The sequence below is a fragment of the Theropithecus gelada genome, chromosome 7b (assembly GCF_003255815.1).
Source record: "Theropithecus gelada isolate Dixy chromosome 7b, Tgel_1.0, whole genome shotgun sequence".
NCBI lineage: Eukaryota > Metazoa > Chordata > Mammalia > Primates > Cercopithecidae > Theropithecus > Theropithecus gelada.
This window is the reverse complement of record NC_037675.1, coordinates 56646843-56661936: the sequence shown is the minus strand read 5'-3', so window position 1 is coordinate 56661936 and position 15094 is coordinate 56646843. Positions and strand designations below refer to the sequence as shown.

General features: G+C 41.0%; 1 protein-coding gene across 3 annotated transcripts in view; it reads right to left on the bottom strand.

Moving 5' to 3' along the window:
• Nucleotides 1-371: 371 nt before the first annotated feature.
• The window catches only part of FBXO34 (F-box protein 34), an 82292-nt gene continuing 67569 nt past the window's right edge, over nucleotides 372-15094 (bottom strand). For 2 of the 3 annotated variants that reach the window (XM_025392573.1, XM_025392572.1), the window contains exon 2: nucleotides 372-3590. In XM_025392573.1, coding sequence (XP_025248358.1) covers nucleotides 1451-3580 — 2130 coding nt within the window. In that variant the 5' untranslated portion in view covers nucleotides 3581-3590 and the 3' untranslated portion in view covers nucleotides 372-1450. The remainder of the gene's footprint in view (nucleotides 3591-15094) is intronic. The other variant, XM_025392574.1, reaches the window with a different exon arrangement.

The following is a 15094-nucleotide window of genomic DNA, read 5'->3' as shown; positions in this document are numbered from 1 at the left end:
TAGTTTTTAGATCTTCCACACACAGCAGCTTTCTGGGGCGCAACACCTCCCAACCCCACCAGGCACTACAAAGCTACAGGCCTGAATAGATCCTTAGTGACTCCCAAATGACGATGCCTAGATAAGCTGTAAGAATCTCCTAGATAATACGTCACCCGAACAGGAAATACAGTGGTTGTGAACAGACAACAACGAAGAACTGAAGGGTTGCAAAAATTTAAACTTCAATGTTAAGATGGCCTCTTCTCTGACAGAAAAAAACACCTTATCTCCAACAATTCAAAATAATTAAAAAGAATTTTTATGACTCAATTTACAAGAACCTTCTTCAACATTGCATCAAAACAGAAAAAATCTTCGCAAAGCTTGGGTTCCATTTAAGATGCATGTTTTTATTGAAGTTTTAAAAAAATTTTGTAACCAGACAGGATAAAGTAGACAAGAATGTTATGAGCTAACTATATAATATTCTCTCAATGTTGTGGATCACTAAAATATAATGAAGGATTGTTTTCTATGCTAATTTTCAGGTTGTCCAGTTAAACCATTATTTGGTATCCTTTGAGCAGGTTAGCCTTTCAACTATTTAGAGTTTCTTCTCAGAAACATTCATATATTATACAGGAAACATTCATAGTTTATTTGGGAAACATTCATATTTTATACAGGATGTACAAATTTAAGACTAGACAATTAAAAAAACACACACAATTATAGCCGCAACACTATCCTAGCTGCATTGTGATTATGTTGTTCAGTTAGCTGTCCATTATATACAACTGGATTTTAATCGTGCTATTTACAGAGGGGCCAAAGCACTCATCTAAAGGTAAAGGCGCTCAGGTTTAATGTGCACTTTCATAGCCCTATGAAAACACAACCATTATATACACTGTAAACACCACAGGGCATGAAATCCATCTCCAGCCACAAACATCAATCTCACAGGATCAAGCATACGAGGTCTAAGGTGGGGTGCCTGACTTTTCTTTTTAAGAATACTTTTCATCTAAAAGTCCTGCTATTCTTTTCACAGGACACTATTCACTTATTTCAAAGATGGTGCCAGTGCTCAAAACATTTCTCAAACCCCTTTTTGAAGACTACCTGCAGAGTGTCTGCAGTGAACTCTTCTGAATGTCCTGGATGGTGGTGAGTCTTCATCCTTGGAGGATGGGTTTGATTTAGGAAAACAGGCAGAGTTATTCACAGGCAACTGAAACAAACTGTGGGATACCACCTGGGTTCAAATGTGAGATGCCACTATAAACAACAAGACCAATTTTTTTGTACGGCTCGTAAATTTAGAGTTTATGCCTGAGCAATGCGGTCCTGATGAAGTACAGATTCTTCTAAAGTGATGACTCAGGGGGCTACGCTCATTTGAATGGTGTATCTAGGTGTTTTGCAGTTTTAAAAATCGGTCCTCTCGTTGCCTCTCACATGGACTTTAGTATTCCTCTTCAGCTTCAGTCCCTTTTGCTTTCTTATGGATTGCCCGATTAAAGCTGTGGCAGGCAGGAACCCAGTGATTGTCATGAAGCCCCAGCTTACAGCCAGGGAATCCTTTCTGAGACCGGTGGCAGCACATCCAATACCCTGGCCCATAGGGCAATGCCTGGCAATAGGGCTTGGGGTGCCATCGGCACAGGGACACATCCCCTTTCACATACTTTTTCTTGCACTGTTTGCAAGGATCTTCTCTGTAGCGTGGATCTCGAACCCAGCGAGAATCTGCTGGCCTGATATTATAGTACTCAATGATAAACTTGAAATAGCAGCAGGTACATTTAAGGGCCACTAAACTCTTGGTGGGAAGTAACCTGAAGATTTTTACCATAATGTGGTGGGGCAGAAAAGCCATGTACTGCTGAGGCTCCAAAAGCTGCTGGATTTTAAACCTGGTCTCCAGGAAGTCATGCGACACCTGCTTCTTCCAACTGGATGCCTCAAGCACTGGTAATGTACTTTCCACAGAAGAGGCTGGCGGCACAAATGGCTCAGCAGACCCACTTTTTTCCTCAGATGCACTGTCACCCCCAGCAGCATCTTCAAGCTGGCTGGCCTCTGAAGCCTCTCTTGTTGTGCTTTCATTCAACTGGGAACAGTCTGACAAGTGCTGACCAGGTGGCAAAAAAAACAACATCCCTGGAAGTGGGTCTTCACAGGAGTTTAAACTGCAAGGCTGGTCTTTCTCTACCTTGGACACAGTGATACTAATGCACAAAGATTCTTTTCTTCTTTGATCAGGATTGTGGCTAGTAAGCGACACAAGCTCTCTGTTCATATAATCAACAGCATCTGTGGGCAATTCAGAGGCTTGGGAATAGGTATGAGAAGAAAAAGGTAACCCAACGAGTTCATCTGTCATTTCCACATCATACCTGTTGCTGTTTTTCATGGCAGTTTGTGAACCCGGCTCTAACTCTGCACTGTCTATGTGGAAACTCACTCCTGCTGGCAATGGGGGGCAGTCCTGAGAAGCACTGTCCCAGGCCTGGTCCTCTTTAGGAGAACAATGATCAGCTCTTGAGGGGCCACAATCCACAGATACAGACCCCACAGGATTCACCTGAGTGTCGGGTGCCTCCAAGGCGCCTTTCTTTGTTTTGCCTTCATCAGCCTGAGTGCTATTTGCAAGCAAAACTCTGCCCACATTTCGACGAAAGCTGTTATTCCTTGAGAGGCTCCCAGGCTCACGCTGGCCCTGCCGCTTCAGGCACTCAGACTCCAACTTGGCTACCATGTCGAGGACACGGACTGGTTCGCTCTGTGGTTCACCAACCTCAAGATTTCCCCTTTCTTCACAAGCTCCTGGGGCAGAACAGGACTCGGTGGCTGCGGGCACACCTCTGGATTGGCCAGAAAACCTCACAATGGCAGGCGAGTTTGTGCAGTTTTTTGAACAGCTAGCTAGCAGAGCACTGGCTCTTTGCTCCAAGAAGGCAACCATCTGTATAACTGACAGAGGCCTCCCGGCATAGACTCCATCCCCACTGTCACTCACATAATGCACAGAACAGTGCTCAATGCCACATGCAAAAGGCTCAGGTTGGTAGCACCTGCTGTTAACTTCCTTCATCCTTTCAACCTGTACCTTGGCTTTTTTAAGATCCCCTGATTTTTTCCTTCTCTTAGTAGCTCTCCCATCAATATCCCAGGAACTTTTTATTTTCATAGATCCTATCCTGTTACTACACTGGTGGGCTGCAAAGAATGCAATTTTTTCCTTGGTATTTCCAGGTTTCACAACAGCCCAGATATCAAGTGGTCCTTCTTCTTCGCCCTGGTGGATCGTTGCAGATGGTACATTCTTTTTGGTTTTAACATTCAAGCTGCTCTCTACAGGACTCTTCCCACTCATACTGCATAGAACATTTGGAGAAAGGATTCCAAACGGCTTTCGAGATGATGCTTTACCAAGAGAGGCTGAAGAAAAGACACTTGGTGTTATGTGGCTAGCTTTGCATGTTTCATCATTTACAGCCTTTTGGTGGTTCATAGGAGTTCTCTGCGTTTCCCTGCTGACTTCCGGGGGGTGCTCTTTCTTCTGGAGCTTCCAATATGGCTTTAGGTGCATAACAAAGCCCCTATAGGAAAGAAATACACACTTGATTCAGAAACCAATTTTGTTTTTAGAAAAAATGTTTTTAAATTTAAGCTCAGATGGTTCTAGCAACTAAGAAGAACATTTTCTACCAGTTCACTAAATCTTTACCAACTCTCTCATGATAGCTAGTTTTTACTGCACGTATCAAGAATAACAAAAAGCAAAATATAACCAGTTTATATGGTGTGTAGTACTTTTTTTTTTTTTTTACCGAAAATAAATCGGTTTTGACTGAAGAACTTCAGAAACTGACATCAGTTAACATTTGGTAAACTTAACCTTTTAAATTAAAAAAAAATCTGAACTTCCTGAAGACACCTAAGTTTTAGGCATAGAAGAAAGGAAAGTATAAAAAGAACTCCTCCATGATCCCTGTTAGGTTTTTAAACACTCTTTCTAGATCATCACAATCAGCATTTTATTAGTTGCAAATAGCCCATCAAAATTATTGCTTCCTGGCCAGGCATGGTGGCTCACGCCTGTAATCCCAGCACTCTGGGAGGACAAGCAGGCGTATCACCTGGGTCCAGGAGTTCAAGACCAGCCTAGCCAACATGGTAAAACCCTGTCTTTACTAGAAGTACAAAAATTAGCCGGGCGTGGTGGGGCGCCTGTAATCCCAAATATTCGAGAAGCTGAGGCACAAGAACTGCTTTAACCCAGGGGCGGAGGCTGCAGCCAAGATCACACGCACCACTGCACTCCAACCTGGGCAACAGAGTGAGACTTTGTCTCAAAAAAAAAAAAAGAAAAAAAAAAGAAAATTATTGCTTCCTAAACTATTCCCATACCACTGAATACTGAATATTTAGATGTTTATAATTTTCCACTTGTTTCCTTGTGTACTTTGCCCACCTATTAGTCTTGATTTTCTAAATAATCTATGTGTAGAAACATTTAACTGTCAAATTTCCTGTAACCATCTTAAATATAGACCCTACAGTACTTATTAATTCTAAAACCATTTTGAACTAGTTCAGAAAGATGGTGCCTTATTTTGGTCCTTGGCCAGGGGTAGAGATGGGAGCTATTTCAGAAATGAGACAAAAAGATGATTACTGCAGAGACTAGTGTTCTAGTCCCTGCCACATCACTGATTATCTAGACAGGGTGATTTTACCTTGGGCAAGTCACTTCCTCTCTCGGCCTCAGTTGAAACGTTAACTAAGGGGTTGAAATACTAGATAACCTAATGAACTGGTCAATGTACGATTTACATAAAATAGCACACAGATACACAAAACACCCTGGACGGAAGAAAGAGTATTTTCTAGGGATGCCTGGACTCCTGCAAAATAAACTTAGAAACTAAAATAAAGATCTGCAGTCCCAGTTTGGTGGGAGTGAGGCAACAGCACCTACGTGAAGTTTCACCTGCTCGTGCTCACTGGGACAGCAGCTGAACACATACATCTCAGAGAGCTCAGTTTATTCATCCTCTGCTCCACATTTACCGGGTGCCAGCCATATGGCAGCCTCTGTGGTAACTGATTTCAGGTTATCAGTTTTAATCACCAAGAATGAAAGTGATCGTCTAGAACAAGTTTACCTTTCACTTCAACTTTTAAATCCTACATTCTAGTCTCAGATAAAAGAATAATTATGGATACTGATATCTTCTAGCCAGATAAAGAGAAATTTTGCATTTAAAGCATACAAAAGTGTTTTTTAAAAGATACTCCTGAAACAGGAGCCAGGCATGGTGGCTCACACCTATAGTCCCAGTGCTTTGGGAGGCATAGGTAGGAGGACCCATTGAGGCCAGGAGTTTGGGACCAAGTTTATTCCTGGTGATTAAAACTGATATCTGAAAAGTTACCATAGAGGCAGCCATATGGCAGGCACTCAGTAAATGCGGAGCAAACGAGGATGAATATACTGAGCTGTCCAAGATGTATGCTTCAACTAGGAAAGCCTGGACAACACGGCAAGACCTCATATCTAAAGAAAAAAATGTTTTTAATTAGCCAGGTGTGATGGCACGTGCCTGTAGTCTTAGCGAATGGGGTGGCTGAGGCAGAAGGATCGCTTGAGCCCAGGAGTTTAAGGTTACAGTAAACTATGATCACGCCACTATACTCTAGCCTGGGCAATACAGCAAGACCCTGTCTCCAAAAACAACAAAAAAACAAACCCAACCAAACAACCAAACAAAACCTTTGAAATAGATATTATCAAGGTCTTTCTGATCTTTGGCAATTTATAGTCTAATCATCTGTAGAGATCTTCCCCCTTTCTGCACTGTGACATTTTTAATAGCTTTCTATTATTATACTGTATAGTCTTACAAATACAGCCACCCAGAATTCAAGAACAGATGACATATAAATGAATAAAAGAGGCACACCTAGTGCTATCTCTCTGTGCCAACTATTTTCTGGGTTTTCATATCCGTTCAACCCCATTCCTAAATGAAATGAAAGAAATGGAAGTGTCAAAAAACCCAGTAAATTCTCACATAATGATCTCATTACACAGTATCTATGAACAAATTTAATTTAAACTTTAGCAGTATGTGCGCCATTTTGCATTGCACAATATGTTCTCTTCGACTTCTTCCCCCATGTATTATTTTAGGTGCTATTATTGACAGACAGGGACATTAAAAAGAAACTAATGTAATTACAGAGGCTTTTATTTGCATTTGAGCTTTAAAGTCAGCTCAACTAACACTTTGTGTACAAGATTTCAGCGAGATTAAAATAGGAGATGATCCCAGGGAACAGATGTGAGGGAAGGAAAATAGCCAATAAGGACACACAAGGTGACTGCTGGAAAGTGCGGTGATCCTGTGAGACCCCTGAAAGAAGCAGGACATTTAGGCACCCGCTCCAATCCCTCACTGGTTGAAGGTTGCCTGAGGTTAGCCTTTCCCCCCTTATGTGCTGGGTTTGAAAGCCCTGAGTCAGAAAATAGAAAGCTGTTGGCAAGATGTAGAGAAACTACAAAAATCTAAGTTTTGTTTGAAACCAGTGATGGCCTGAGAGGATATAATGCAGGAAGCAAAGGGCATCTGCTGCAAAAATCCATAAAGCAAAAACTTTAAATCTCTAACACATTACAACAGATGGTGGCACTTTCCCACCCCCAAGTCACCCCCACACACAAAGACAGGCATGGGTGGGGTAAAGCTCCAGCTACGTTTCCATGGTTGCCTACCTCTTCATCACAATTGTATTTTAAACTATCGCTATAATAAAGTCCTGCTCTCTTGCAATAAAATAAAATGCAGGTTTATAGCACCTACACATCAATGTTCCCTAGATTCTCAGAAAGTCCCTTAAAAGAAATTAAGATCCCCTAGGCCCATTGAATCACAATTTCTCAGACTGGGCCCAGAATCTGTTTTTAATGTTAGGTTGAAATTGAAAGGGACTTTAGAGGTCACGTGTTAGATCTAATGTAAAAGTGGGATTCTAGATGTGAACTTGGGTGCTGGGCTACTAACAGGGGTAAGGTGGAACTGCCCAACAAAAAATCAAGCAGACAGTCCATACTGAAGCATCTTATCAAAGGGCTAGGTAAAAACAAGGGGAGGGAGAGCATTAGGACGAATACCTAATGCATGCAGGGCTTAAAACCTAAATGACAGGTTGACAGATGCAGCAAACCACCACGGCACATGTATACCTATGTAACAAACCTGCACATTCTGCACAGGTAACCCAGAACTTTAAGTTAAAAAAAAGAAAAAAAAAGAAAAAAAAAAAACACAAGAAGTCAAAAGTTCATGGTGGAGGGGTGACTAGAAGCTGAGAGGGTGAGCACCAACAACAGCGACTCTCTCACTAAGCTTGGTTATGAAGGACAGTCTCAACATACCTGTCACCTTAAATCCTTTCCAGGTCTACAGGGAGATGTAACAGTGAACCAGGTATAATTTGAGCAACTTTATTCCAGTAAAGGCCCAAATCCTGCATTCAATAATTCGACTATTCCTTTTAGACTCTAAGTTCAGCTTAAAAAAGAAAACTCTCACCTAAATAGAGTATACACTCCCCAAAATGAAGCCATAAAAGACAACTAAACTTTCTTTTTAAAAAAATGTACTTGGATAAATCCCAACACTTCAAGAGTCATACTAACTCTTGTCCACAGAGGGGTAAACCTGATGACAAATCGAATGACAATATGTGGTCAGAATAGGGGAAAGGACGAGATTTTTCTTACTGCTAACAGGAAGCCATAATATCAAAGGCAGATGCCGGTTTTCTAACTTGTTAGTCTTCAGCCTTGCTTATCGAAACAAGTTAGAAGATAAGGCAGTTCATGTGTCTTTCTGCTTCAGTAAAGGCAAAGGAATGCTAATTCCAAAAAGGAGTCACTTATTAGCATAACAGCCACTCTTTATTTATAAAAATCGGAGGAATAATGGCTGGGGGCAGTGGCTCATGCTAGTAATACCAGCACTTTGGGAGGCGGAGGCGGGTGGATCACGAGGTCAGGAGTTCGAGACCAGCCTGGCCAACATGATGAAACCCCATCTCTACTAAAAATACAAAAATTAGCCGGGTGTGGTGGTGGGCGCCTGTAATTCCAGCTACTCAGGAGGCTAAGGCAGGAGAATTGCCTGAATGCGGGAGGCGGAGGTTGCAGTGAGCTGAGACCACATCACTGTACACTGGCTCTGGGTGACAGAGCAAGATTCTGTCTCGTGGGACCAAAAAAAAAAAAAAAAATTGGAGGAATAAAAATAGAGTAGTTTACAAAGGCCCCTTCTCATTATATAATACCTTTAGAGAGGAAAAAAGTATACAGTAAGGAAATTCATCATTTGTTTCTTAAAAACTGTAGAAGCTTCCAGAGACCATCTTATGACAGCCTTCTTCACTGGACCATTGTACAAATGATTACCAACTCAGCAAAGTGCTGCAGATATATATAATGAAATCCTTGTTTTCAAAAATGAGGAAGCACAAATAAAGTGACTTCTGAAGCCCCACAGCTAGGCAGTGGTAAAATTAAGATTAGAATTAGATAGGAAATACAGTCTCCTGGATCTATATTTTCCCCACTATGAAGGACGATACATCAAAAACCTATGATAAATTATGACACAAATAAAATTAAATAATTCTGACAGCATCTATTCCAAGAACTTTTATCTTTCAAATTAGGTCAGTTTTTCATAAGTGCCACATAAAACTACTACACAGAGCTGTGATGCATTAAGGCAGACAGATCACATAAACCATACTAATCTAAAAGCATACAAAGGCTGTTTTGATGGCTATTAAATTGGAAAAAATGCCAAGAGCAGGAGGGTGTGAATATAGGCAGAGGCACAAGAAAAGACGTCCCCCACCATATGTCTCTAAGCACTGACAGAAAGAATGCATCCAACTCCCACAGCATGCCTGTTTTAAAAAAGAAAAAAAGGGGGGAAAAAAACCCTGTAAGTCAGAAAATGCAGTATTTCTCAAATTAACTTTCAAAATATTGGGGGATGACTTTTTTGGGGAGGCAATCCACTCCTTTTCTTTTTTTTTTTTTTTTTTTTTGAGACGGAGTCTCGCTCTGTCACCCAGGCTGGAGTGCAGTGGCCGGATCTCAGCTCACTGCAAGCTCTGCCTCCTGGGTTCACGCCATTCTCCTGCCTCAGCCTCCCAAGTAGCTGGGACTACAGGCGCCCGCTACCTCGCCCGGCTAGTTTTTTGTACTTTTTAGTAGAGACGGGGTTTCACCGTGTTAGCCAGGATGGTCTCGATCTCCTAACCTCGTGATCCACCCGTCTCGGCCTCCCAAAGTGCTGGGATTACAGGCTTGAGCCACCGCACCTGGCCACTCCTTTTCTTTTTAGGGAATATTCTCTAAAACCAACTCAAGGAACTTCTAAATTTGCCTTACGAGGATTGGGTGGTTAGGGTTAGTGGTGCACGACAGAAAAATCTTTTATTGTCTGTTAATGGATACTGAGTAATAAAGAGAATGGCCTTTGGAAACACATGTATGGTTTTCAAAAGCTCATCGCTCACGGTTTCCATCTTAGAATTCACAATGGTAGTTAAATACAGCACCTACCTGCTTCAAAGTTATCTATGATATTGACCAAATGAAGCTAACTTCCAGAAAGTAGAGTAGATAAGCTTAATGGGACAACCAAGTATCCAAAATATATTAAAAAGGAATATTGACAAGTTGGGAACAACAGCCACTATCCTTTGCTTTTCTATTGTGTTCACAATCAATGCAACACCTAATACTGTTGAACAGTATTACAAAATAGTGAATTAGTAATATTATGCAAATTAACACAGGTCTCCAGCCTGCTTTTGTTGGAGCAGGGAGGGAAGAGAAGGGCCTGGAGGAAAAGAACTTCTGCTTAGGCTGTTGTGAATTATTAAATAACAGTTCAGGATAGAGACAAAATGAAGTATTCATTTTGTTAAACTTAACGATGTCTAAGTTAATCTGTAGTCATTTCCTATTGCTCCTGTGACATAATGCCAAACACCCACAGAACTCCAGCATATCACATTTACTGCTACACAGGCAAATGAAAAGCCTACCACTGGTAAATGCCACTAGAATGAACACCAAAATGCAGATGAAACCTAATAAAAAGTTAAAGTCCAAAAAATTAATACATTTTGAAAAGTACATTGAGCATTACCAGGAAAATTTAATTTCCAAGGATTTTTCAGATATTCAGAGTTCCTGTTAACAACTCTCTTGCATATTTTACCTATTCTAATTTTTTTTTTTACAGAAAATGAAGGAAAATAAAACTCCTATCCCTTTGCATAGCAAACCACTACTTCCTTGAGTGGGCTGACGCTTGCTTTTACTTTGAAACCAATCATTCTTCCATATGACAAAGATACTTTGCTTGGCCAACTTTAGTAAGGATTCCGAACTTTCTTCTAGGCCCATCTGTGCAGTTCCTTACAAAATCCAGTTTTAGCAAAAGACCCCCTCCCATCTTCAATATCTGATCAAGTTCTTCATTTTCCACCATCTCCCAGGTGATGTCTGATCACCCTGGCTTGTCTTCAGCAAGAATCCTGTTAATGGGTTTAGCCAGAATCCCCCTTACTCCAAATGCTTCCTCTTAGTAGTTTACCTTCGACTGACCCCTACCCTGTTGCTTGCCCATGATGTATTTGGAGTTGAGCCCAAACTCTTTCCTTTGCTGCAAGATCCCGTTGCAGTGGTCCCTATATACTTATCGCCACGGTCCTGAATAGTCTTCTTTGCCCACCTTTAACAAGTATCATTAGTTTTTTCTTTAACATACATTTTTATGTAAACATAAATTTTAAAAAAATATTTTTAAGGCAATAGCAATTTCTGACATCACTTGCATATGCAGTACTTTCAAAGTGTTGATGAGAGCTTTAACATATGCCCTATTTGACCAAAATGTAACTCAAACAAAAGGCTCTCTCTCTTAAGGGATAATATTCAAGATTCCAAGGCTAACCTTGAATCCAGTTCAAAAATCCATTGTGTCAAATAACATTTGATATGAAAAATAAGAGTACAGCTACTAATTCTAGAGTATAAATGCAACCTGACACTGCACATGTCTGCCACCATACACACAAATCCCTGGCTGGACAATGATCTTAGGCCAAGTACCTAACACATGCCACCTGGGCACAGGCTGGCCCATTAACACAGTTATACGTAACTGAATTTTAAAATGGCTTAACCCTGGGGAAAGAAAAAAAATAGGCTAAAATAAAAGTTCAGAGCCAGCCAGGCATGGTGGCTCACATGTGTAATCCCAGCACTTTGGGATACCAAGGCAGGAGGATCACTTGAGCACAAAAGTTCAAGACCAGACTGAGCAATATAGGGAAGTTACCTATTTACCACCTCCCCCACCCCGACCCTGCCAAAAAAAAAAAGCTGAGCATGGTGGAATGTATTTGTAGTCCTACTTGGGAGGTGACCATGGGATTGCTTGAGCCCAGGAGTTAAAAGTTTGCAATGAGCTACGATCATGCCACCACATTCCAGCTAGGGCTAAATAAAGAGACTTGGTCTCAAAAACAAGCAAACATTGGTAAAAATTCAGGGTAATAAGTATTAGTGCACCAAGCAAAAGAGTTTGCTTGCAAGCCAGGCACAGTGGCACACCCCTGTACTCCCAGCAACCCGGGAGGCTGAGGTGGAAGGATAACTACAGCCCAGTTGTTTGTGTCCAGCCTGAGTAACACAGCAAGACCCGGTCTCTAAAAATAATAGTTTGTTTATAGCATCAATGTAGACAAAAGAGTTGTCAAGTTAACACTTCTGTCAGCAATACTGAGTGGGAGTGAAGGGGGTGGGGAATTACTTCAGAAATAGGCCCCATGCTGTTTACCAAAGAAAGCCAAAGTCACTGTCCTGCCTGCCCACCTGCTGAGTAACTGTTCTTCCTTCTACCACATGCCTCTAGGATCTGCTGAACCAAGATTGAAGTAGCAATTTGTGCACTGGCTGGTTAAGGTATACTCTGTTTAGAATTACTACTTGTAAAGAAATGAGATTTATGTTCAACAGAAAACTAAAAAAAATGAGCTTTGGTGCCTGTTTTTGTAGCTTACCAAGGCAAATTTAACTATTGGGGTTAAAAATCAGCATTCCAAGGGGTACTGTGAGAAATAAATCTATACTATAGATCATTGGGCAACAAGAGCCCAAATTGTAATGTTATCTGGTGTATTTGTCTTATCCTTCAAACAAAACTATTCCTTAAGTACACAGAGGGAATCTTCATCTTTTTATATTATTCTGCAGAATCCGACAATACTTAGAATTCCTAAAGCCTTACATCGAGGATAATGGCTTATACAAAGGATACAGAGCACCTAGTTTCAAGGTAAAATTTGGGCCTTTGGAACCAGGTTAGCATAGATCCAGGACTGGGGGAGAGGGGGCAGGTGATTAAAGGAGCAGTTACAAGTCCTACCCTACGGAAATTCCTGAATGTCAGTATATATTACTTAATATGGTTATGATCATATTGTACATACAATGTACTTTTTTATCACAAGGAGATATTTTCCATGTTATTACATGGTCTTCAAAACCAATATTGTAAATGTGTAAGTACCAGAGTATATTTAACCATTCTCTCTAAACCTGGACATTGTAACATTTTCATGAGTACAGTCTCTTATGCATTTAAGGGTATGTCCTTAGAAAATATTTCCAAAAGTGAAATTCTTGAGTCAGAGTGTATTTTCACAACTGGCTATATCTTGCCCAACCACTCTCCAAAGGGATAATGCTAATTTTCACTGCTACCAGCAAGACAAGCGTGCAAGTTTTATGGCAAGGGTTTTGTATCTTAGAGAATTGTTTTTAGGCCTAAGAAAAGAAAACAAGGTAGAGCAAGAGATAAAAGGTACAAATGAGACGAGAATAACTTGTTTTTATTCTAGAATAGTAATAGCTCTAATACCTCTACAATGTTTACTATGTGCCAGGTACTGTTTTAAGCTCAAAATACCCATAAAATCCCAAGAAGTACATACTCTTACCTACAACTGTAGATGAAGAAACTGAATCAGAGATGGGTTAAGGAACTTACAAAGATCAAGGTCACAATACCCATAAAAGAAGTACATACTCGCTGGCCGCAGTGGCTCACGCCTGTAATCTTAACACTTTGGAAGGCCGAGGCGGGCAGATCATGAGGTCAGGAGATGGAGATCATCCTGGCTAACACAGTGAAACCTCATCTTTACTGAAAATACAAAAAATTAGCCAGGTGTGGTGGCACATGCCTGTAGTCCCAGCTATCTGGGAAACTGAAGCAGGAGAATCGCTTGAATCTGGGAGGTGGAGGTTGCAGTGAGCCCAGACTGTGCCACTGCACTCCAGCCTGGACGACAGAGCGAGACTCCATCTCAAAAAAAAAGTACATACTCTTACCTTCAATTGTAGATGAACAAACTGAGTCAGAGGCAAGTTAAGAAACTTGCTAAGATCACACAGCAAGCATATCATGGAGTTGGATATGTGTGCAGTCAGGAGCCAAAACTTACGCTCTTACTACTACACTATGCAATGAGGAAAGGAGATTCTGAAGGGCCCATGGCGGGGTACTCCTCAGCAAGCTTATTCTCAAGTGGAAAGTGGAGTATAAGATGTGTGACTGTGAAAGGAAGCAGAACTGGGGCTTCAGGTTCAATTCTGGATGCCTCAAGTTTGATACCTTACTTAAAATTAATTCATTTGTTTATCAAATATTTAACTTCCCTCTAAGTGTCAGACATTGTGGTAGCCTGCGGCTTCAGCATGAACAAAACTGAGGAATTTCTGCCCTCAAGGCACGTTTGAGAGAGATGCATTAATTCCTTAGCCTTTCATTCATTTCCAAATCTGTAATTTTCTAATGTATTGAAATCAACTTAGGAATAAAAGCAACCATCATTAGAAACATTCAAGTTTTATTTTTGGCAAAAAGAGACCTCAAAAATTGAATATGATAGTCTTGAACAGAGGCCTGAGGACAGATGACATTATCAAAGAGTAAGGCTGGTACAACTATACAGAACACATGGAAGAGAATCTGCACAGATATACTGTTGTGGTGTCAATTTATAATGGATTTACTTACAAAAAATTGTTCCATAGTATGAGAAATGCTAGAGAACAGAAGAAAATGACATTAAAATATAACCATAGGCATGAGCCGGGTACAGTGGCTCATGCCTGTAATCCCAGCACTTTGGGAGGCTAAGGTGAGTGAATCCATTGAGTTCAGGAGTTAAGAGACCAGCCTGGGCAACATGGTGAGACCCCATCTCTACTAAAAACACAAAAATTAGCCAGGCATGGTGGTAGACATCTGTGGTCCCAGCTACTCAGGAGGCTAAGGCAAGAGGATCTCGAGTCCAGGAGGTAGAGGTTGCAGTGAGCCAAGATCGTATCATTGCACTCTAGCCTGGGCGACAGAGTGAGACTGTCTCAAAAAAAGACTGAAGAGACCTATCAACCAAACACACCATATAGGATTCTGAGTCAGACCATAAAATAGTATGTGTGTGTGCGCGCGCGTGTGCGTGTACGTGTTCTGTATGTGTGGATGCATTTTTTTTTTTTTTACACATTTCTGGAAAGTTCTCAAAATGTGTGTATGCATTTTTAAGTCCTCATCTCTTACAGATAACATCCTGAAATACTTTTGGATTAAATGATACAGTATCTGGGATTTCCTGCAAAATAATATGGGAGAAAAGAAATGGATGGGAGTCCTGAGCAAACAAGACTGGCTATGAGATGATCAACTGCTGAAGCTGCATGATGGCTAAGTGGGGGGTTTCTCACTACTATTTCTGTACATAGCTAAATTTTTTCATAATTGTTGGTTTTTAAAAAGGAGAACTAAACAAATGGGAGCATTTGGAAAACACTGTATGAATGAGCCTTAAAATGTTCATTATGCACATACAGTGTAGAGCCACAAACTGTCCGATTTGGAGTTAGGAAACTGGAATTCAGTGGTTCCCTAAGCCAGGCAGCTCTGCCGGGACTGATCTGAAGTCC